Source organism: Thalassophryne amazonica, chromosome 3 (assembly GCF_902500255.1).
Source record: "Thalassophryne amazonica chromosome 3, fThaAma1.1, whole genome shotgun sequence".
NCBI lineage: Eukaryota > Metazoa > Chordata > Actinopteri > Batrachoidiformes > Batrachoididae > Thalassophryne > Thalassophryne amazonica.
Genome location: NC_047105.1, coordinates 90,567,041 through 90,590,449, shown reverse-complemented (window position 1 = coordinate 90,590,449; position 23,409 = coordinate 90,567,041). Strand labels below are relative to the sequence as shown.

At 41.3% G+C, this 23,409-nt stretch overlaps 1 protein-coding gene across 6 annotated transcripts in view; it reads left to right on the top strand.

The window, feature by feature from the left end:
- Nucleotides 1-23,409, top strand: part of LOC117507246 (trichohyalin-like) — an 89,129-nt gene extending 65,720 nt beyond the window's left edge. For 5 of the 6 annotated variants that reach the window (XM_034167079.1, XM_034167080.1, XM_034167077.1 and 2 more), the window contains 7 exons: nt 12,707-12,813; nt 13,596-13,695; nt 13,834-13,981; nt 14,319-14,449; nt 14,559-14,740; nt 14,860-14,945; nt 22,533-23,409. In XM_034167079.1, the coding sequence (XP_034022970.1) occupies nt 12,707-12,813; nt 13,596-13,695; nt 13,834-13,981; nt 14,319-14,449; nt 14,559-14,740; nt 14,860-14,935 (744 nt within the window). In that variant the 3' untranslated portion in view covers nt 14,936-14,945; nt 22,533-23,409. The remainder of the gene's footprint in view (nt 1-12,706; nt 12,814-13,595; nt 13,696-13,833; nt 13,982-14,318; nt 14,450-14,558; nt 14,741-14,859; nt 14,946-22,532) is intronic. The other variant, XM_034167076.1, reaches the window with a different exon arrangement.

The window sequence follows — 23,409 nt, the reverse complement described above, 5'->3', positions numbered from 1 at the left end:
TAGCATGTTCAAAGGTGTCCCAGCTGGAGAACACGTACCGTGTTTTGAAGGACATGAACTTTAGGGCTGCAGCTATCGATTATTTTTGTAATCGAGTAATCGGATAAAAAGTACTTTTGCGTTTTTAAACATCAATAGTCCAGGGCTCTCCCAAAGCAATGGCACAAAGTCTTGACATTTTGCTGAAATGGTGATGGGATGTGGCTTTCTGTTTTTTTCCCAACTTGTAAAATGTAACCATTTTGAGTTGTTTTTTTTTTGTTGTTGTTTTGTTTTTTTTAAGGTTGGTGGACTGGATCTCTACGTGATTTTTTTTTTTTTTTTATCCCTGTTTTTCTGTGATTCAGCAGATGCATTCATGCATACATGAGCAGGAGGTTGAACATGCAAGCCTCGCAGTTACTGTTTTTTTTTTTTTTACTGTGGGTACCCGGCCATCGGGTCAATAGTCACTCACCACGTCGAGCAGACCGTGTGTTTTTTAATAATAAAAGGCTTAAAAGGCTTTATTTTACTCTGTGTCACATTGGAAAGCGGTAGCTTTAAGGGCTAAATTATTAGCTGTTACATTCTGTTAAATTCCATTGACTGACAAAATTGTGTGAATCTTAGTTTGCCTCATCTTGTTGATGCTCCCCCCCCCCCTTCCGTTTAAAATTCTCTGTTCAGTGTCTCCATGTGTGGTAATTGCACATTATATTTTGCACTACTAGGTTTTTTTATTTGTTTGTTGCTTTTTTCGGTCATTCTGAGCAGACAATCTAAATAGGCAGGAAGAGGAAATCTCACAAGACTGTAATCTTTCGGCACAAATGTACATTGAGGTATATTTTGAATACAATGTAAATGGGCTATTTTTAGTCATTTCTGGTGTTAACTGTTCCATTTCTAAAACGTAAACTTGAAACATGTACATAACATTGATTATTCAATTTTGAGTTTACATCTTTATGCTGCGTTTACACATAACGATGACAAGTCACGAATGCCACGAAGTACACATTCTTGGCCGCTGATCACGAATGTGATGATTCAGCGCAGAGGCGTCAGGTGTCTGCAGGAACTGCTGCAACCTGTTACCACACGTTACGAGTAATGGCACATGTTGCTGGAGAATTATCAGGAACCATTACGCAAGGTCAAGAATAATGTTCCGCGTTGTTCCGCGCTATTGCGCGTAACAGCGCATCCTTAAGTTCTGTCACATTGTGAACGAGGTGAATTGTCTCCACACACACACCCATATTCTTCCAACTGAATTCAGATCGCTCCAGTTTTTCAGAAGAACTTTGTGACTGCATACATAGTTGGGCTCTGTGCCATGGAGTGGCGCAGAGAGGAGGAGGAGGAGACGGACAGAGTGAGATGTGTGGCTTCATGCGTCTCGCGTCTCGCGCGTTTTCCCAAACATCAGGCACATGCAGCAGGTGGAACACCTGCAGGAGCGCTCTGAAGAGCCCTGAAATGAGACTTTTAGCCGACTTGGTATCAGCAGTCAAACTGAATGCGGTGCAGCAGGGTTTAATTGTGCGCACGCTTCTTGCTCCACCGGACTGGAGGAGGTGCAGAGATGTCTGGCTGCATGTGAGTCTCCTCTCGCTCCTCTGGTTGTTCAGACTCGTTCTCCCGCTCATCGGTTACAACAGCAGGTGCAACACCTGTGGCAGCGTCCTGAGGAGCTTCAGCAGGAACTGTGGAATGACACTTGGCTGACTTCGTGTCACTGTTTCTCTTCGGTATCCTGCATCAAACTGAACGCTGTGGAGCCGAGTTTAATTGCGCGCACGTGACAGAAAACTGATTCGTCGTGGCGCGCAGTGAAATGTGACGCTGCATTCCAAGTCGTGTCAAAACTTGACAGTTTCCGTGTCACTTCGTAATAACACGTGACAGTTTGGGCTCCAAGAACCATCACAGGAACCACTACGAATGTTGTCACGTTCTATTAAGGATCAATACTCTCAGTTACGAACTCCACGACGTGAGATGAAATGAGGGTGGTGTGTGACATTTGTGGAAGATTTTTCGACAGGCAAAAACATGTTCCACGAATATCAAGAATATCACGCACCAACACGCACTATTAAGAAACCTATTCAGATGCGTTAAGTTACGTTAAGAATGTCAGGAATGTGTCACGAATGACAGAAAAATGACATTCGTAACGTGTCTTGCTTATGTGTAAACACACCTTTACACTTTCTGTACTGTCATACATGCATACACGCATATATCATTCTGCAGGGAGCAAAATTTTATATTACATTGAAGAAAAAATTTTAAAATAATTAAATAGTCTTATTTACAACCCCAAATCAAAAAAAAAATTGTACAAATAAGAAAATGTAAATTAAATAAATAAATATTTAAAAATAACACTGCAGTAAGTCTTACATTTACTTTGATTTCTATTTCATTGCAGACCATATGAACCCAGAATACTTAATGATTTTTGTGGTCAGCTTCATTTTATGTGTAAATATGCATCCATTCCTGTACTGTTATTTTATGGGGCTGTCAGTGCCCTTGGAAAAGGCAATTTAAACTTCTGTGACAGCAGCATTAATGCAGGAAAAGTGCATCAAGATTTTAGAGCAACATATGCTGCCTTCAAGGTGACATAATTACGAGACACTATCATGCATTTTTCAACAAGACAAAGCAAAACCAAAATTCTGCCCACATGACCAAGGCCAGTGGTACGCACAGGTAACCAAAAAATTAGCTTTGATAACAGATAATCAGATAAAAAGAAATGTTATCTTTTATAAAGCTAAACCAATAAACCACCCAAAAATTTATCGGAAGCTACAGATAACCGATAACCGATAAATTCCAGTATTGTCTCTAGTACACTTGCAACTACTAACAAGCTGATTTTGAGTTTTAACACCACGATCACTTCTGGTAGCATCAAAGGCCTCTACAGACCCAAACAATGTCAGCACTTCTGTCTTTGTGTGTGCTGCCCCCTGCTGGAAGCTCCTGTTTACTACATTGCTTCCACCACAGAAGCAGCTGAGAGGAGCAGCGAAGCTCAACTCTCTACTCAATAACAGTGTTGCCGTCAGGCGGAGGTCTTGGAAAATAAAGCAGTGCTGACTTATGGTTTGGTGTATAAATAAAATTAATACTGATAGAATAACTTTTTTTTTTTTTTTTTTTTTTGCCTCCTTGCTCTCGGCCGAGACGGTCGCATTTTTCTCTTCTCCGTCCCTCCTTGTCTTTCCTGCTTCTGTGGCGTGTTGTCTGTGAGGCTGCCAGCTTTGCTCTTCTGGAAACAGCAAAAATGGATCTGATCAAGTGGTCTCTGAACGCAATTGACACTGTTTTTTCTACAAGACACTCGGGAGCGGAGGACCCAACCTGTCACACATGTGATGGGCTACGTGATGGACAGTTGGAGGAAATGGCAGGTCATGTGCCTTTACACGCTGTCTGTGGAGTACGTTGAAGATGTGTATATATTTGGCATGGTGGTGACCGGGTTTCTGCTGTGTGGAGCGGGCATAGCGCTGGTTACCAGAAAATTAAGAAAGTGGAAACGGCAATAATTGGCCCATCCAGGCTGCCCCACATGATTGATTCAATTGGAAGGGCAGTGTCAGCTCAGTCGGCGGGTGTTAACCGTGCGTTGGATACCATCTCCGGGAAGATTGCTGCACTGGAAAACCGCATTGATCGTCAGTAATGACCACTTGTCCTCTCTTAATTCAGATGTATTGGAAGCCACTATGTCTCAGACTGTGGAATCTTTCAGGCGTCTGCTAATCTGGATTTTCATTCGGCTTCCCCAAACACAGCTGCACTTCAAGGCCGCTGTGATAAAAACCTCCTGGCGAAGAACAACGCTCATGCCTCACCCCCCGTCGTCTCCCCCCGCCCTCAGTTTCTCCAGCTCTGACGTTGACTGTGGACAGTGGACTGTTCAGGGCTGGGCCCCTCCTCCCTCCAGTTTGGTCGAACAAGGCGGCCTCCGGGTGTTCTGTCTGATAACTGGACTCTTACAAATCTCGGTCGTCGTCTCTCGTCTTGTTGTTGTGTGTGATCATTGTTCATTGTGCTGATGGTTTTGCAGCAGCAATGAAGGTTTTTCTTTCCCAAGTTTTACCTTGTGTGTGCTTTTTATATGTGCTCATGTACCGGGCCGGCTTATGTGTGTGTTATGTGTGTGTTGTCTGTCGTCATGAGGCCGGTTTGCTCAGCCCTGCTGTTGACCTAAGGCAGGGATATACATCTGGAGCTGATCTCCGGGCGCCTAAAGGTGACTTCTGCTCCTAACTGGCAATTAGGATGGGTTAAATGCAGTAATCACATTTCATTGTGGAGGGAACATGCTCCTTTGTGCATATGACAATAAAATTCTTTTGAATCCTTGAATAACTCCATTAATGTCAGTTCTGTCATTTGTACAAAGTTAAAATATAACATATCTTTTAATGTTGAATAATGCACTAATTCTGAAGTTTTGTAACAAACACAGACAGATGGAAAAGGATTATGGGTAAACTGTGCCTCCGCTAACACTGATTGGTTGACTCATTCATTCTATGTAGACACCAACACGTTAATGTGAGGTGTGTCGTGTGTTGGTGTTTACAGATAAATGTGCTTTTGTAAAATATGCCATTTTTTATTTGTTAAAAAAAGGCATTTAAAAAAAAGCCAAGTTGTAATTAGATGACCATCTGATATAACCGGTGTCAAAATAAATAGAACACTGCCATGATCTACTGGTGCCAGATGTTCAGTACTTAAGCTGGGCTTACACTGTGCGAGTTTTGGCCCTTTTTCAGCCGATTTTTCACTTGTGCTAGAATTTTTTGGATCGCGCCGAGTTTCAGGTTAATCCCGTGACCTGCATCGTGTAGTATACATGGAGTAACGAGCTGCGTTTAACCTCTCACGACACCTCCTGATCAGCAATCGTATGGATGGATGAAAATCAAACCTATTTGATATTCTGGTCGGCCGTCATGAGGGTGTCCCACTGCTGAAGTGCTACAAGCATCCAGCCTCTTGCACTGTGCATGTGCAAACACCAGAGAGAGCATAAACATTGATCATCTCTTTGGGAGAGCAGCTTCTGTTTCTTCCCCCCCTTTCTTCAACTCATGTAAAGTCTTGTAATTTTTTTTTTTAAACTTTGATATCTCCCATCGAGAGTTTTTGTAAAAAAAAAAAAAAAAAAAAGTTTGGAAAAAAAAGCTTCTGTTTTTGCTTCTGGAAACATGAGTGCAATGTGTGTTTTTTGAACATACAATGTGTGTGAGAACATAAATCGTGTGCTCTGAACTTTTACACCGTGTGGTTTTGTTGAGTACAGTGATTGAAAATATTGTACAGTGTCTGCCCAGCTTTAGGGCAAATACCGCCATGAACACCTTGAAAACTTGCCAAAACAGAATTCCAGATAATCCGTGTCTGCTATGTTTAAGATGCGTGGAATTTAATAAACACAAACGCAATAACAGCATCTATAAACTCAGAGAATATATTCACGAGAGTTTATGGCACAATATACAAAGAGTTTAATGCTGTTGTCCATGTGGAGCCTGATCAGAGCATCTCAAATGCACTTCTTCTGTCGTGAATGTACCCATACCCATAATGCACCTTGACACAGCATGTCCACACTAAAACCTTCAAAATTAGTGCATTACTTTAAAACTAAAACATATATCTGATATTTTCACTTTATAAACCTCAGACATGACGTTAATTTAAATAACTTGTCCAAAATTAGTTTGGTTAAAATTCTAACCATAAGTTAAACCTGTATACCTCTGGATGACTTGGGTGCTATTACCAGCGTATTAGTATGGGGTCAAAAGAAATGAGTTTTTTTTTTTTTCTTTTTTTGTGACCAGTTCTCCGTTGTCTGCAGAGGATAGAGCGGTTTGTTCTGAAACCAGTTCTCCTCTGTTTACAGAGGGTAGAACTACACATCTGCTAGAAAACATTTAACAGGTAGGTGCTCAACTGATTTTAAATTTTATAAATGTTTGTAGCTATTCAGCTTTGTTTACCACATACGTTAGCGGTCTAAAAATTATCGGACCAAAACTTATCAGAAGATAATTGGTCTGATGATGGTTTTCAGAGTTATCTGAAAAGCTAATCTGATAATGAAAACATTATCTTTGATAATTAGCAGATAGCCGATTAGTGGGACTGTGCCCACCACTGACAAAGGCATGCCTGTGGAAGAGGAGGCTACCCATTTCTGGACTGGCCTGCCTGCAGTCCTGACATGTCCGGAGTCGAGACTGTGTGCAGAATTTTGAAATGAAAAATGCAACGGTAACAAGCCCACACCTTCAGATGGGACAAATTAGACAGTCAGAATGGGACAAAATAACACCTGAAACACTTCATCACTTGGTATTCTCAATGCCAAAAATATCTAAAGTGTTGTGATAAGGAATGGCAACATTACAAAGTGGTAAATGCTTTAGGGTCTCAACTTTATTTCTTTTCTTTTTCTTTTTGAATGTGCTGCCGGCTTTAAATGCAGGAATTGATATTTATTAACACATAAAAGTAAGTTAACCACACAAAGCATCAATGTTTTGCGGTGTTCTTGTTCCCTAAACATTTTCCATAATGACTTTTTCTGTTTGTTTTTTTTTGTTTTTTTGGGGGGGGGGGTGTAAATGTCTTTTTTTTTGTAGAACAGAGGGAGTCATTTTCTCTATCAACATTACTTTTTCACCACAGTTGAGATGACATTTATATGATCCTTTACTCGTCGTAACACTGTCTTTTAGTGGTTTTTCAGTTTGTCATACCAGACAGGTTAAAAATCTGGAAGTGATCTTTGACTTTGTCTTTTGACTTGCATATTGGAGAGGTGACTAATACTCTTTTTCACATGTGTAACTTTGAAATGATTTGACTAGTCCCAGTGTATGGCTGACAGAAACTCTCATACATTCCTTTGTGTCTTCCAGATAATTTTTTTTTAATTCTTAAAATATACAGTGTTAAATTTTAAATGAACATTATGAAAATAGAGTTGTGAATCATGTAGACATGTTGCATAATGATTTGAGTTACCATTCTGTAGCTGTTGCTCATTTTAAGCCATTACTACGTATTTATTTCAGGAACAAACAGGGTGATTGTTTGGAGGGGAGGGGGGCTGTTTTATTTAATTTTATTTATTTATTTGAAATTCAATTTCACCCCTGCCTTGATTTACAAGAGACTGTGAAATAATTCAGGTGTTAGATTCATGTAATGTGCTGAGACATGTTTGGAATATCAGGGCATTCATTGGAGCATGTCAAACACCAAAAATGTTATATGTGGTGGTTACACTCACAAGCGTATCATGGTGATTTGCCACAGTCAACCGTTTCTTTCTGTGTAACTTGGTGTGTACGTACATGTAAAGGGAAAAAAACGTGGGTATACAAAAAAGTTTCCTATTCATTGGTCCTTGCAATGCTGGCAGACAACAGGCATTGTTGAAAAGAAGCTGCATTATGCATTAGCAGGGGTGTATGACATGGAGAGTCGAGTTGTTTTGTATCCAGGTGACACATTGTCAAATAACATTACAGTGTGATTTGTCACTTGACAAAATATGAAGAGAGCATTTAAGAATGTTTGTGAACATGTGCTCAGTCACTGCTTTTGATGGAGTGAGTGAGTGTGTCTGTGTGTGTATTTACCCAAGCATTCAAGCATGTGGGCGTGGCGGTGCGCATGTACACATAGTTGTATCTGCATTCACATGAATATGAAGGACAGCACTGCCTCTGTGATGAGCTCATTAAAAAACAATGCTTGGCTGATCGCTAGTCCTCTCCCACTATAATTGATGATCTTGACACAAGGTACAAGGTGAATGCTCTACCTGCATCCATTCCACAATATAGGGCGGCATTCAAGGATCATATAAACAAATCTTAGATTTATTGATTAGTCATAATTTCATATAGTCCGCAAAGTTCCACTATTTTAAAAAATGTTTGTATGTTTATCAAAACTCACAAATGTTGATTGTGTTTTCTGGACTATATATGTCCTACCAGAGTTTTAGTTGCATCTATCCAAAAAATCTGTCATGAAGAGGGGAAAAACATACAACCCCAATTCCAGTGAAGTTGGGACGTTGTGTAAAATGTAAATAAAAACAGAATACAATGATTTGCAAATCCTCTTCAACCTATATTCAATTGAATACACCACAAAGACAAGATATTTAATGTTCAAACTGATAAACTTTATTGTTTTTGTGCAAATATTTGCTCATTTTGAAATGGATGCCTGCAACACGTTTCAAAAAAGCTGGGACGGTGGTATATTTACCACTGTGTTACATCACCTTTCCTTTGAACAACACTCAGTAAGTGTTTGGGAACTGAGGCCACTAACTGTGAGTGTCATGATCAGGTATTAAAGGAGCATCCCCAAAAGACTCAGCCCTTCACAAGCAAAGATGGGGTGAGGATCACCACTTTGTGAACTGCATGAAAAAATAGTCCAACAGTTAAAGAACAATGTTTCTCAATGTTCATTTGCAAGGAATTTAGGGATTCCATCATCTACAGTTCATAATATAATCAGAAGATTCAGAGAATCTGGAGAACGTTCTACACATAAGTGGCAAGGCCGAAAACCAACATTGAATGCCCGTGACCTTCGATCCCTCAGGACGCACTGCATTGAAGTTGACATCGTGTAAAGGATGGGTTGAAGAACACTTCAGAAAACCATTGTCAGTTAACACAGTTTGTCGCAACATCTACAAGTGCAAGTTAAAACTCTACCATGCAAAGCAAAAGCCATACATCCACAACATCCAGAACCGCCGTCGCCTTCTCTGGGCCCAAACTCATTTGAAATGGACAGACGCAAAGTGGAAAAGTGTGCTGTGGTCTGACGAGTCCACATTTCAGATTGTTTTTGTAAATCATGGACGTCATGTCCTTTGAACAAAAGAGGAAAAAGACCATCCAGACCACTGTGATGGTATGGTAGTGCCCATGGCGCTACCATACCATCAACACATGCTGCCATCCAAGTAACGTATTTTTCAGGGACATCCCTGCTTATTTCAGCAAGACAATGTCAAGCCACATTCTGCACGTGTTACAACAGCGTGGCTTCGTATTAAGAGTGCGGGTACTAGACTGGCCTGCCTGCAGTCCAGACCTGTCACCCTTTGAAAACGTGTGGCGCATTGTGAAGCGCAAAATACAACATCAGAGACCCCGGACTGTTGAACAACTGAAGTCATACATCAAGCAAGAATGGGAAAGAATTCTACCTACAAAGCTTCAGTTCCCAAACCCTTACTGAGTGTTAGAAGGAAAGGTGATGTAACACAGTGGTAAACATACCACTGTCCCACCTTTTTTGAAACGCGTTGCAGGCATCCATTTCAAAATGAGCAAATATTTGCACAAAAACAATAACTATCAGTTTGAACATTAAACATCTTGTCTTTGTGGTGTATTCAATTGAATATAGGTTGAAGAGGATTTGCAAATCATTGTATTCTGTTATTATTTGCATTTTACACAACACCCCAACTTCATTCAAATCATTTGTGTGTGTATATGTATATATATATATATATATATATATATATATATATATAAAATGTTTTCACTGGGGTACCAATTAAAGACCTGCAAATTATAAAGAAGTTGATGCTCATACGGCTGAGGATATTTTAGTATTAGTAAAATATTGGCTGATTTGTGGTCTGATGTTTTCCCATATCAGACAGTTACCATGACAATTGATCCGGATCGCGTATCAGATTTGTGACTTTGTTTACAATTTTCAAGGCGCGAAATAAAATAAAAATTCTGAGCGACGAAGAGAACCATTCTGAGTGAATTTTATTACACTGACAAGTTTGAATTGGAGGAATTAACAGCAAACGAGCTCAAAGTGTTGCAAAATGAAGACCAACAAGATGAAAACACACCTCTGAACAGCCATATAATAAACAAATTATTAACCTTGCTTGCGCAGTTAATGATCCTTTTATTATTTATTAAATAGTGTCAAGTTATGTCTGATTTCATACAGGTCCTGCCCCAACTTGAAAAGGGCTTGGTTTCACATGAAAGGACGTTCGGGACAACTCATTCTTCTTTTCTGCATTTATTACAATTATTGACGATTAGATCATCATTATTGTTGACATTTAGCCTGACTAAAATTGTGAATTAACCTGCTGTCAGCAACAAGGTGGTTTCTTTAATGTCAATCATAGAAATGCAAATCACACCAGCGGCATCTTTCATTGAATTCTTGAGCTGTTTCTTCTGATGCCCTTGGCTCTGTGTCAGTAAATAAATGGTCTAAGCAAGTGTTAAAAATCCTCTGATTACCTGCTGCTCTCACTCAGAGATGTTTTCTTCTTCTCCCTGCTCATTTTGTGAGTCACAGAGGTCTCCAACTCTTTATCACCTTCAACTGGACTAGAGTCTGTATTGCATTTCTCAGTCTGACTCTGTTCAACTGCACAAATAGTGTAATCTTGCAGTGTTGCCATTTAGTATGCATAACTACAGTGCCTCACTTCTTATCGCTCCCATTTCAATAAAGCACACAAGCAATATTTGTATGACCAAACCTGAATATGACCACAGCATAATGAAGTTAATAATGATGATAAACATAACATTCAGGTTTGAAGTTTATTCACATTTTGAATTGACTGTGAACATGGTATTTGTTCAAGGACCTCAACTTGCCTAATAATTCTGCACGCTGTGTGTGTGTGTGTGTGTGTGTGTGTGTGTGTGTGTGTGTGTGTGTGTGTGTGTGTGTGTGTGTGTGTTGAGTTTGTGTTTCCTGTGCTGTGATGCCATCATAGGAGACACTGGAACAGTTTGACAACAACAAAAATCTTTACAAGTAACCTTAAAAATGTTGTAAATTTAAAAAATAAACATTTTGACGTAGAATTTAATGTGTTGATTTGCATGTGTGTGTGTATGTATACACAAGACAAATGTTTACAGGTTTTTTGTTTCTCCCCAGGGTGTGTGTGTGTGTGTGTCTCTCTCTCTCTCTCTCTCTCTCTCTCTCTCTCTCTCTCTCTCTCTCTCTCTCTCTCTCTCCTCTCTCTCTCTCTCTCTCTCTCATATATATATATATGTATGTGTGTATGTATGTATGTATAATGCACTGCATCCAGAAAATATTCAGAGAGCTGTACTTTGTCCACATTTTTTATGTTCGTCTTATTTCCAAAATGGATTAAATTAATTTTTTATTTAAAATAAAAAAACTAAGAAATCACATCACATGTACATAAGTATTCACAGCCTTTCACGTGAAGCTCAGAATTGAACTCTGGTGCATCCTGTTTCCACTGATCATCCTTGAGATGTTTCATGTTTCAGTTCATCTCACCAAGCATGAAGTCAAAGGAACCGTCTGTTTACGGTTCCTTTGACTTCATGCTTGGTGAGATGGAGACACTGGATGCTTGGTGAGATGGAGACACTGGATTGTCTCAAGCCACAAATCAGGGGAAGGGTACAGAGAAATGTCTCAAGCCACAAATCAGGGGAAGGGTACAGAGAAATGTCTGCTGCTTTGACAGGCCCAGTGAGCACAGTGGCCTCCATCATCTGTAAATGGAAGAAGTTGTGTTCCACCAGGACTCTTCCTGGTGATTGGGGGAGAAGGGCCTTAGTGAGGGAGGTGACCAAGAACCCGATGGTCACTCTGTCAGAGCTCCAGCATTCCTCTGTGGAGAGAGAACCTTCCAGAAGGTCAACCACCTCTGCAGTAATCCACCAATCAGGCCTGTGTGGTAGAGTGGCCAGATGGAAGCCACTTCTTAATAAACGGCACATGGCAGCTCACCTGGAGTTTGCCAAAATGCACCTGAAGAACTTTCAGACCATGAGAAACTAAATTCTCTGGTCTGATAAGTCAAAGATTGAACTCCTTGGCTTGAATGCCAGGCGTCATGGAGGAAACTCGGCACTGCTCATCACCTAGCCAGTGCCATCCCTGCAGTGAAACGTGGTGGCAGCATCATGCTGTGGGGATGTTTTCAGGGCCAGGAACTGGGAGACTAGTCAGTATTGAGGGAAAGATGAATGCAGCAATGTACAGAGACATTCTGGATGAAAACCTGCTCCAGAGCGCTCTTGACCTCAGACTGAGGCGATGGTTCTTGTTTCAGCAGGACAATGACTCTAAGCACACAGCCAAGATATGAAAGGAGTGGCTTCAGGACAACTCTGTGAATGTCCTTGAGTGGCCCAGCCAGAGCCCAGACCTGAATCCAAACAGTGTTGAACATCTCTGGAGAGATCGACGCTCCCCATTCAACCTGATGGAGTTTCAGAGGTGCTACAAAGAGGAATAGGCAAAACTGCCCAAAGATAGGTGCGCCAAGCTTGTGGCATCATATTCAAGAAGACTTGAGGCTGTAATTGCTGCCAAAGGTGACTCAACAAAGTAAAGAGTGTGAATACTTACGTACATGTGGTTTCTTGTTTTTACTAAATTTGCAAAAATTTCAAAAAAACTTTTTCCATGTTGTCATTATGGGGTGCTGTAACATAACAAAATGTGGAAAAAGTGAAGCGCAGTGAATGCTTTCTGGATGCACAGTATGTATTCATTCTTTCTATTTTGGCCTCTGAGTTGTGTTCTTGTGACTTTCTAATTTTAGTGTGTCGGTTTCTCTCTCCACTCTTTGTCTGTTACAAAGGTGAAGAGTTACTGTTCAGATGTGGAAGACAAAGACACAGATGCTTTAATAGCCTTTGAGACAGACCAACAATATGGAGTCGATGAGACGACACCTGAATCCGACAGGTAGGGAAGAGATTCGTCTAAAACACTGTCAGTCTGCAGGTTCATATAGCTTCAATACCTGCATGTACACAAATACAGGCACACAAGACGATTTGGTTCAAACTGAGCACATCCAAATAATAATAATAATAATAAAAAATAGAAGCCTAAAGAATTCAGAGAGCTATCTAACATTTAAGTCTTATTGTAAAGTCAGTAAGTAGCCTTAAGGTGGAATTGGGAGAGTCAAGTTTAGTTCTGGTGGCTAATTATGATGAATGATGCATGTAGTCAGTCGTCCTGTACCTCTGACATGCACGTACCTGTCCCAGCATCATGATTGACTGAACACACCTAATTAAGCTAATTCCACATGGGTACAGGTTGGATAAATGGTGAAAGAAGAAGGCAGGGATATGTGATGAACATCTGGGCACTATTGGTGCAACCAGTAAGTCCCTGTATGAAACCAAAGTTGTGTTTATAAATTTGAGTGCTAGATTAATTGCACATCTGTTTTAGCATGATGGGACTGGGTTTGTCCACAGAATGCACCTAAATATGGAGCCTAATGAAATATGCAGTGGACATTTCTATGTCTAAAACAAGTATGGTGACAGCATTTTAAAAGCAACAACTGTCTGCACATATGAAGTTGAGGTACGTCTGCCCTCTTGTGGTCACAAGAGGTGCTTGGCAAAGTTGGGCCAGAGTTTGTCTGCAAGCTGCAATGCAGCAATTTAAAGCGTTTTGATTGCACTCTGTGTTCACATATGATTCTCATTTGTTTTCATTATCTTTAGTCCAAAGGCCATCTTGGATCAAGTCCCTGAGGTCTCCTCTGAAGATGCCGATGCCAATGATTCAGCCACAGAAGTAATAGAACTGCCTCCATTTCCTGAGGTGACTTTATTGCTGATCTCCTCTTTCTTTCAGAATATGTGCTTTTAAAGTGGCTGGATTGTTGTTGGTCATCAGCGGTCACACAGTGGGTTCTCTGCGTGCTTGCTTCTCTGTGTGCGTGTATGTCCGTTTGCACAGATCTCCACACCGTTCCTCGACAACAAAGTACAGAAATCAAAGGTAGAGCTCGGTAAGAGGCGAACTCGTCCAACACGCCGACCGCGGTCTGTGCGAGCAGGATTGATGCAGACAGGAAGTCAGGACTGGAGGACCTGCGACTCCACAGGTTATTATAGCCAACATGATGTTATCACAGAAAGTTGGAGATCTGATTACTCACAAAGCATTATTTATGTACCAGGTCATAGTTGATCTGGCAACCCTTGGTCATCTTGTTTTCATTCAGGGCCACATGAAAAATTTCCTTGTTTTCGTTGTTCTTTAAGTTTTTTTGTTTTTGTTTTTAATGGAAACCAAGTTGGTATTTATCTTTTGGTGATCTGAAAAATGATCAATCTGTGACTAAAAAGATGCTCCGAGCTGTGGGATTTGTGATCCGTTACACCCCACTACATTGTTTTACCGCATCTTCAACCTGATTTGTTTACTCGTTGCCTTACTAGAAGAGAGGGAGAACCCTTTAAATCAACGGGACTCCGACGAGGAAGATCAACCCAAACCAAAGGTAGTCTGTTCTCCACCCACCACTCAGCGAGTTCCCGTGATTCCTGGTTTGAGCCCAGCTGCCCTGCTTGTAAGTTCTGTCTAAGTTTCAGCATCAGTCGTGTGTTTTTACATTTTGCTTTGCACTATAATGTAAATGAGTGTGTTTACATTGAGAAGCTGTGTTCTTATTCTCTAAGGCTCAGCTGAAAAAGAGAACTGCTGAAGGAGCAGAAGAAATGGAGGAAGAGAGGAGAAGAGACGGGAAGGACAGCCCAAATGAAGAAGTATCTCCCTCCCAACTCTCCCGCTCACCTCGCTCTGCCGCGCGGTTGGCTGGAGCTGCACGAGTGCTGCCCCCCTTAGGTGGCACGGATGGAGGGTAAGACCAGAGTGCACCATGCCGCTTTTCAGAAACATTAAAAACCTTTGGAAGCTTATTTCATGTTTAAAACTAAGTGTGTGTGTGTGTGTGTGTGTGTGTGTGTGTGTGTTATCCAGAGTGGTCTCCTCTCCTGCTTGGCTCAAAGAACTCAGGTCTAAGAAGCGTCTCAGTCAACATGACAGTGAGACTTAGCTGGATGCAGGTGAGATGACAGACAAGAAACACAAATCTCCCTTTTTCACTAAACAATCAGTGTCAATTTTTTTCCTACTATAGAAATGCAAAATTCTTCTCACTGTTAGTAGATTGACAACTTGCCCTCAGTACGAGGTCTGTTAGAAAACTATCCGACCTTTTTATTTTTTGCAAAAACCATATGGATTTGAATCACTTGTGATTGCATCAGCCAAGCTTGAACCTTCGTGCGCATCCGTGAGTTTTTTCACGCCTGACGGTTGCGTCATTCGCCTGTGAGCAGGCTTTGAGTGAGCACTGGTCCACCCCTCTCGTCGGATTTTTATTGCGAATAAAATGTCTGAACAATTTGGAGCTTTGCTGCATCAAATTTTTCCAGAAACTGTGAGAGACCTCCAGGTGGACACCGTTCGGAAAATTCAGATGGCTTTCAGGGACGATTTTATGGGGATTACACAGATTAAGGAGTGCTCCAGCCGGTTTAAAGACCGCCCACAGCGTCTGAGAGCGCGGCGCACTCCGAGCGCTGATCGACAGGCTGAAACCCCGCTGAAACAACCAGATCATTTCCAAAGTGAAGGCTTTGTTGATCCGGGACGTCGTCTGACTTACACAGAAATGGCAGAAGACGTGGACATCAGTACTTTTTTGGCACATTCCACTGTTACAGGAGTTTTCATCATGGAAAGAGAAGCGGAGGGATGCGCCACGGAGCCGCTCATGGCGCGGACAAAAGCACCTCCATGTTGGTCTCACAGGACGACTTTCAGATGACTTTCAGACGGCTTTCGTGGCTTTTCAATCGTGTGACTATCCGAGAAATTGTGGATGATCTGGACATGCCAGAACATGTCCTGTGAGGCTTCATCACGGCGTTGCTTTGCGCCATGCGGCTCCGTCCCGACGGGAGGGGTGGACCACTGCTCACACAAACCCTGCTCACAGGCGAATGACGCAACCGACAGGCGGGAAAAAACTCACGCATGCGCACGAAGGTTCCAGCTTGTCTGATGCAATCACATGTGATTCAAATCCATATGGTTTTTGAAAAAAATAAAAACGTCGGATAGTTTTCTAACAGACCTCGTATTTTCCAGTCATTCACTCAGTGACACTGGAGCTCCACGACCTTCTGAGAAGGATTATATATAGAATGGAGAGATGGACTTAAATCTTCTTTTAAAATGTTTATTTAGGTCTGTTAATGTTGGATCTGATTTTGAATCATTAGTTCTCAGAAGAGTTGAAAGTTTAGAGGATTGCCAGATTTCTGGATGCGGAGTGTATCTCCAGCTGTTACAATATTATGGCAGGTTTGAGTACTTACAAGTATTAAAGAGTGCACCAAAGTAACCACTAGGCAAGCAGTTCATATCAACTGCATATGCTAACACTAACTGGAATTAACATTTAATTTAACATGGCTTGTTTTTAACACGCTCCTCACATTTAAATTTAGATTATGAAAAATGTTTTATATTATGAATTGCTGTAGTCATGTTTTGGATATGCCTAAATTGAATATATATATATACACACACACAGTTTTCAGCTCAAAAATGTCTCAAAATATATGAATATTTCAAAAGATCAATCAAAAACAAAACACAAAACAAGGATTTACAATACAGACGTTGAAGTTTGCAAACACTTGACACACACAATGCTTGACATACTTTTTATGTGTAATGAGCCTAGAATATATATTTTCACTTTTTGAACTATCCAAGAACTTATTCCACAGTATTCATTTTTTTCAGATGCACCTGTATACATTCAGCATGGAACATCAATTATTTGTCTACAAGTAGTACACAGCATAACACACTGAGACTCATAACCCTGTTACATTGTCACTTCCCCACAAAGGTACAGCACTGTGTAAGACATTTAGGTACACTGAATGTGCCTGAAACTTTATAAAAACAAATGCTGAGTATCAATAGTACAACCCCTGGCAAAAATTATGGAATCACCGGCCTCGGAGGATGTTCATTCAGTTGTTTAATTTTGTAGAAAAAAAGCACATCACAGACATGACACAAAACTAAAGTAATTTCAAATGGCAACTTTCTGGCTTTAAGAAACACTATAAGAAATCAGGAAAAAAAATTGTGGCAGTCAGTAACGGCTACTTTTTTAGACCAAGTAGAGGGAAAATAAATATGGAATCACTCAATTCTGAGGAAAAAATTATGGAATCATGAAAAACAAAAGAACGCTCCAACACATCACTAGTATTTTGTTGGACCACCTCTGGCTTTTATAACAGCTTGCAGTCTCTGAGGCATGGACTTAATGAGTGACAAACAGTACTCTTCATCAATCTGGCTCCAACTTTCTCTGATTGCTGTTGCCAGATCAGCTTTGCAGGTTGGAGCCTTGTCATGGACCATTTTCTTCAACTTCCACCAAAGATTTTCAGTTGGATTAAGATCCGGACTATTTGCAGGCCATGACATTGACCCTATGTGTCTTTTTGCAAGGAATGTTTTCACAGTTTTTGCTCTATGGCAAGATGCATTATCATCTTGAAAAATGATTTCATCATCCCCAAACATCCTTTCAATTGATGGGATAAGAAAGTGTCCAAAATATCAACGTAAACTTGTGCATTTATTGATGATGTAATGACAGCCATCTCCCCAGTGCCTTTACCTGACATGCAGCCCCATATCATCAATGACTGTGGAAATTTACATGTTCTCTTCAGGCAGTCATCTTTATAAATCTCATTGGAACGGTACCAAACGAAAGTTCCAGCATCATCACCTTGCCCAATGCAGATTTGAGATTCATCACTGAATATGACTTTCATCCAGTCATCCACAGTCCACAATTGCTTTTCCTTAGCCCATTGTAACCTTGTTTTTTCTGTTTAGGTGTTAATGATGGCTTTCGTTTAGCTTTTCTGTATGTAAATCCCATTTCCTTTAGGCGGTTTCTTACAGTTTGGTCACAGACGTTGACTCCAGTTTCCTCCCATTCCTTCCTCATTTGTTTTGTTGTGCATTTTGATTTTTGAGACATATTGCTTTAAGTTTTCTGTCTTGACGCTTTGATGTCTTCCTTGGTCTACCAGTATGTTTGCCTTTAACAACCTTCCCATGTTGTTTGTAGTTGGTCCAGAGTTTAGACACAGCTGACTGTGAACAACCAACATCTTTTGCAACATTGCGTGATGATTTACCCTCTTTTAAGAGTTTGATAATCCTCTCCTTTGTTTCAGTTGACATCTCTCGTGTTGGAGCCATGATTCATGTCAGTCCACTTGGTGCAACAGCTCTCCAAGGTGTGATCACTCCTTTTTAGATGCAGACTAACGAGCAGATCTGATTTGATGTAGGTGTTAGTTTTGGGGATGAAAATTTACAGGGTGATTCCATAATTTATTCCTCAGAATTGAGTGAGTCCATATTTTTTTCCCTCTGCTTGGTCTAAAAAAGCAACCGTTACTGACTGCCACAATTTTTTTTCCGGATTTCTTATAGTGTTTCTTAAAGCCAGAAAGTTGCCATTTGAAATTACTTTAGTTTTGTGTCATGTCTGTGATCTGCTTTTTTTCTACAAAATTAAACAACTGAATGAACATCCTCCGAGGCCGGTGATTCCATAATTTTTGCCAGGGGTTGTACACTGTGGCTCACAGATCGAGTAAACAGTGTCATAACTGGTAGATCAGAGCAGATGATGCATGTAGAAACCTCCATGCACTTCTACCATGTGTCTGATCACAGGACAATAATGTTGTTGGATGTGATTGCTAAAACATGCTCAATATAAAACACCAGTGGCATTCTATTGTGAGTCACAACAAAGTTAATTTGCTCGACCAACTGTGTATTTAAATCTCCATTTCTAACAAGCAGAGGCTTTTGAAATGAAATGCATGAAAAATAAGTTCCCGCTGTACCATGCTTGACCATCTCATTCATTTAATCATTCTTTGAAATTTAGAGTTGTGTGTGACTGAAATAACGTGCTATGTTTTTGGAGTTTTAAAAAGTAACCACTGCGGAGGAAAAAAGTTTCTCAAAAATAATAGTCTATTTCTATATACATTTCTCTGTCACTGACAACCACACCTGGTCCTAATCCATCATCCAGCCAACATCCCCAGATCAACCAGCAGATGGCACTGTTGTGCAGGGGCAGGCATTTCTACAGGATATTAAATAAACAAAATTGCTTTCTCAGTTGATGTAGTACAGGGGTGCCCAATACGTCAATCGCAATAGTGTGGGTTGATTGCATGGCATTAGAACTGGCCCCTACCCAGGGGGAGGTCCAGGGTTCAGCTGAGCCGGTCACTTTTTGCGTTTGATGCCGTGAACTGTTCATGCAGCAGGTCAAAGTTGAAAAAACAATTGTGTCTGTCTCAAAGCGCAGTGACGACAGTTCACCCGCAGTGAGCTTTACAAAGACACTTTTCTCCTATGAAACATCGTGCTGCTCTGATGAGTGTCCTTGCTAAAGACCCACGACATGTTAACAACAAATACTAGCGCTTACACCCCCCCCCCCCCCCCCCCCCCCCCCCCCCCAAATGTGCGTAAAGTCTCTGAGGATGGCACGACGTAAAAACACTGATAAAACCGTCTTACCTGTCAATCAGGTCGTGCTTTCTGCATAAAATCACACGTAATTCTCCCTGCTCATACGGCAAACCAGGTATAAATCCGGACGGAAAGCAGGTGTTGTTGGAGAGGCGGGGTTGGTGTACCCCCCAACAACACCTCTAGATTAAAGGTCCACTTCTGAAGCCATTTTTTCCACACAGCTACTACTACTACTTACGATAATAATTTTATCAACTAAAATGTTTGTCAGTATCACGTTTTACTACAGTTCTGCACTAACCGATGAGCCAGTGTATGTTTAGCATTTGTAATGTAGGTAGATCATTTTGACTCTGTCATTTTAAAAGTAGCTCACAACCCAAAACTTGTGGGCACCCTTGATCTAGTACAACCCAGTTTTCTAGATTTTAATCAGTTTTTTCCTCATTATATTACATTGGAGACACATTGATACAGTTTATTGTTAATGAGTTGTCAATCATTAAACTAGAAGGGATTATTATATATCCATCTTTTTATTCACTGCATTTTACAGGGCATCTGCCAAGTCTAATCCAATGCCGCGTTCACACCGGGCGTGATCAGACGCTACAAATTTGCGGGGGTCGCGTGACGACAGATGCGCCACCATCGCCCGGTGTGTCGCTCTGCTTTTGCTGCGAAAATTCACCCCGGTGCGTCATCAAATAGAAGGAGCTTCCATTCCGCTCGCCGGCTCCGGTTGTCAGTCAAGTTAATATGACGGACCTTGATCACACAGAGCGAGTTGTTGTGGAAAGCTGACAAACATCATGAGATGTTCCCAATTCAGGGACTATCATTATTTGCTGCAGGAGCTGCGTCTGGATGACGGCTGCTTTCAGCGGTCCTTCGGCCTCTGCAGGACCCAGTGTGAGGACCTCCTGTCCCGTTGAACCGCGCACATGTAAACAATTAAAAAAAAAAAGAAAGAAAAAAAAAAGAAACTCTGCTGCCTGCTGTGGGCTGCTGCTCGTTCTTCCCCTAAAACTGTCATATTGTGTTTCGAAACCAGTCACCATTTGTTTTATTATACATCTGTGTAGTTAATAAAATATTCTCCACAGACGATTCGCTGCGCGCACCGTAAAAAAGAAAGAAACTCCGCTGCTTGCTGTGGGGCTGCTCCTCACTCTTCCTCAAAAAACTCTGTCATAATTGTGTTTAGAAACCAGTCACCATTTGTTTTATTATACATCTGTGTAGTTAATAAGTAAAATAATCACCATGGACGATTCGCTTGCGCGCGCGCGTAAAATGAAAAGGAAAAGAAACTCCGCTCCCCGCTGCTGCAGGGCTGCTGCTCACTCCAAAAACTCTGTCATAATTGTGAAATAAAGGACAAAAGAGACATAAGTCCTGCTCACAGGCTGCTACCAGATACAGGACATGTTCACATCTTCAGTCAAACTCCAGACATCTCCACGTCACTACATATTCAGTCCCTGATTGGTCATTGCAGCGCGACGAGATGAAAAAGTTCAGATTTTTCAACTTTGGGAGGACGGCAACACGACGTGATGCAACGCAATATCGCGCCACGAACGCACCAATCGCTCAAAATTGCTTCACTCGCGTCGCGTCCATCGCGTCGCGCTGCGTGACTTGGCGCCAAAACACGTCGTTCCATAGGGATTACATGGCAACCTGTCACTGCTCTCGCTCATGTCGCGCCCGGTGTGAATGCACCACCTGTAAGGGCCCTTTCACACATAACATGAAAGACACAGAAACTGGAAGAAAATCCGTGAACCAAACACAAAATGGGGAACCACAAATCATCACCCTGCTGTTGGGAGAGACGTACAGACCTGCATGACACACCGGCAATGGTTTTGTGCACATTCATGTGCGTGCACAAACACAGTGTGAGCAGCTGGAACGTGTTGCACCACATCGTGCCGCTGATGTGAAGGAAAATAAAATGAAAACTAGCTGTATAATTAGTGAATATCACTGAGTTGATATTAACAATAAATAAAAGGTGACACAATACAGACCCTGTGGTTAAATAACCCTGGTTAAAAATTAAATAAATAAATGTCTCTCACGGGATTCAAACCTGCAATTCACAAAAGCTCAGATTCAAAGACGGAAACTTTACCACTGCACTACAGCCACTGTCTTAATGACAGTCAAGTAAAATGGCTAAAATCAACAAGGAGATAAACTTTTTTTTAAAGAGTAAAAATAATAACTGATAAAACGGTGTTTGTTACAGCATATTTTTGATGATACGTGACTGAAAGTGGCGTGTTTGTGGCACTGTTGGCTTGTCATGTTGTCATCGTCCTGCGGTAAGTGTGTTCTGCCGGATACGCGTGACATTCAGATCGCCTGCTGCGTGATCTGACAGTCCGTTTCATATGGAGCAGCCTGCGGAGGTGTGCTGTGTGTGGACGCTGCAGCCCAGCCGCGTGTGCTCAACTGAGAGGCGCCTTGCCATGCTGTGTGCGCTGAGACGTGGCTGTCCAGCCCCCATGTGATCATGTCTGTAAATACATATCAGCATGTCATGCAAGTGTGCTCTCCCCATGTGGGGGGGAGCACAGCATGTGCGCACACGTGTGATACACATGCACACCACGTGTGTTGCTTTGCAACGCCACACTTGTGGGGGCACTTAGACAAATTTCACAGCCAGCTTGAAAGTGGTCGCCTGCTCACTATTTTTGTGCTGACAGTGCGAATGGCCACACATTTTCTAAGTGTCCAGCGAGGGGTGTTGGATGTTTGTGTGTGACACCTGGAATTTGGCCGACCCCGGCCGCGAGAGGGATCAAGTGGGCTCTCACAGGGCGCATTCTGTCTCTCAGCCACTGGTGTGCGCAAATAGTTGTAGCGACAGGTGTAGGAGGTGTTGGAGGCAGCTGCGATTTTTCACGAATGGCATGTAATTCCTTCTTCGTGCACTAGTTGGCTTCAATCGTGTTATTTGTGAACAAGCCCTAATGTATGCTTCCTGTGAATTTCAATGTACATTTGTTTCATTTTAGGGGGCGCCATGTGCAGTTGCTGCTGAGTAACAGTTGGTTCATCTCGGATACTGACGCTGCTTCTGGCGGACCCTGTGCCTTGACTGCTCCATTTTGCACTTGATGTGCCCTTTTTAACCCCTTTTTCTGAGATTGTACAGGAGGAGATTGCAGATTTTTGCTATTCATGTGGCCATTAACAACTTTTCATTTTGTAAATGAATCACGTGCCAAGACTGACATATTAAAGCAAAACACATTTTTAACTGCTGTTGTATAGGATCGGTGGCGTAAGAACACGCCAATATAATTTACAACAAAAGTGTTGACTGTACGGTCTCAAGCTTTGTTCTCTTGTGCAAATCCATCATATGCAAGTTGGTCATGTATTTTGACATTGATAACTGGAAGTATTGAAAATTAAGAATGGGGCACCTTGTGCATATTCTGTTTAAAATGTACAAAATGAATTTTTCCATCATTGTGCCAATGATAGTTTTAAATAAACCTACCTAGCACTTTAAGAACAATTATATATATAATTACGTCCATACTTCTAAGCAGTAGAATATACTGCTAACATGGTCAAGGGAGGTTTGTATACTTTTTTTTTCTCACACCATCACTTAAAGTCACACTTATTAATTTACACTGTTCAGTAACTGGATGTTTTAACTCAGTGCAGTTAATACTTGTGCTTCAGAGGTAATCAGAGAATTGGTGTGTTTTGGACACAATAATGGGATGGAGTGCTTTTTTTAATCTATATCATAAATGGTATGTACCTGTATTGTTTTTTAATGACAAAAAATAATCATGGATTCTGTTATTTATCATCAACATGCATATGTTAAGAGGAAACTGGGTTTACATTAAAGTTTTTTGTCTTTCTGTTGAA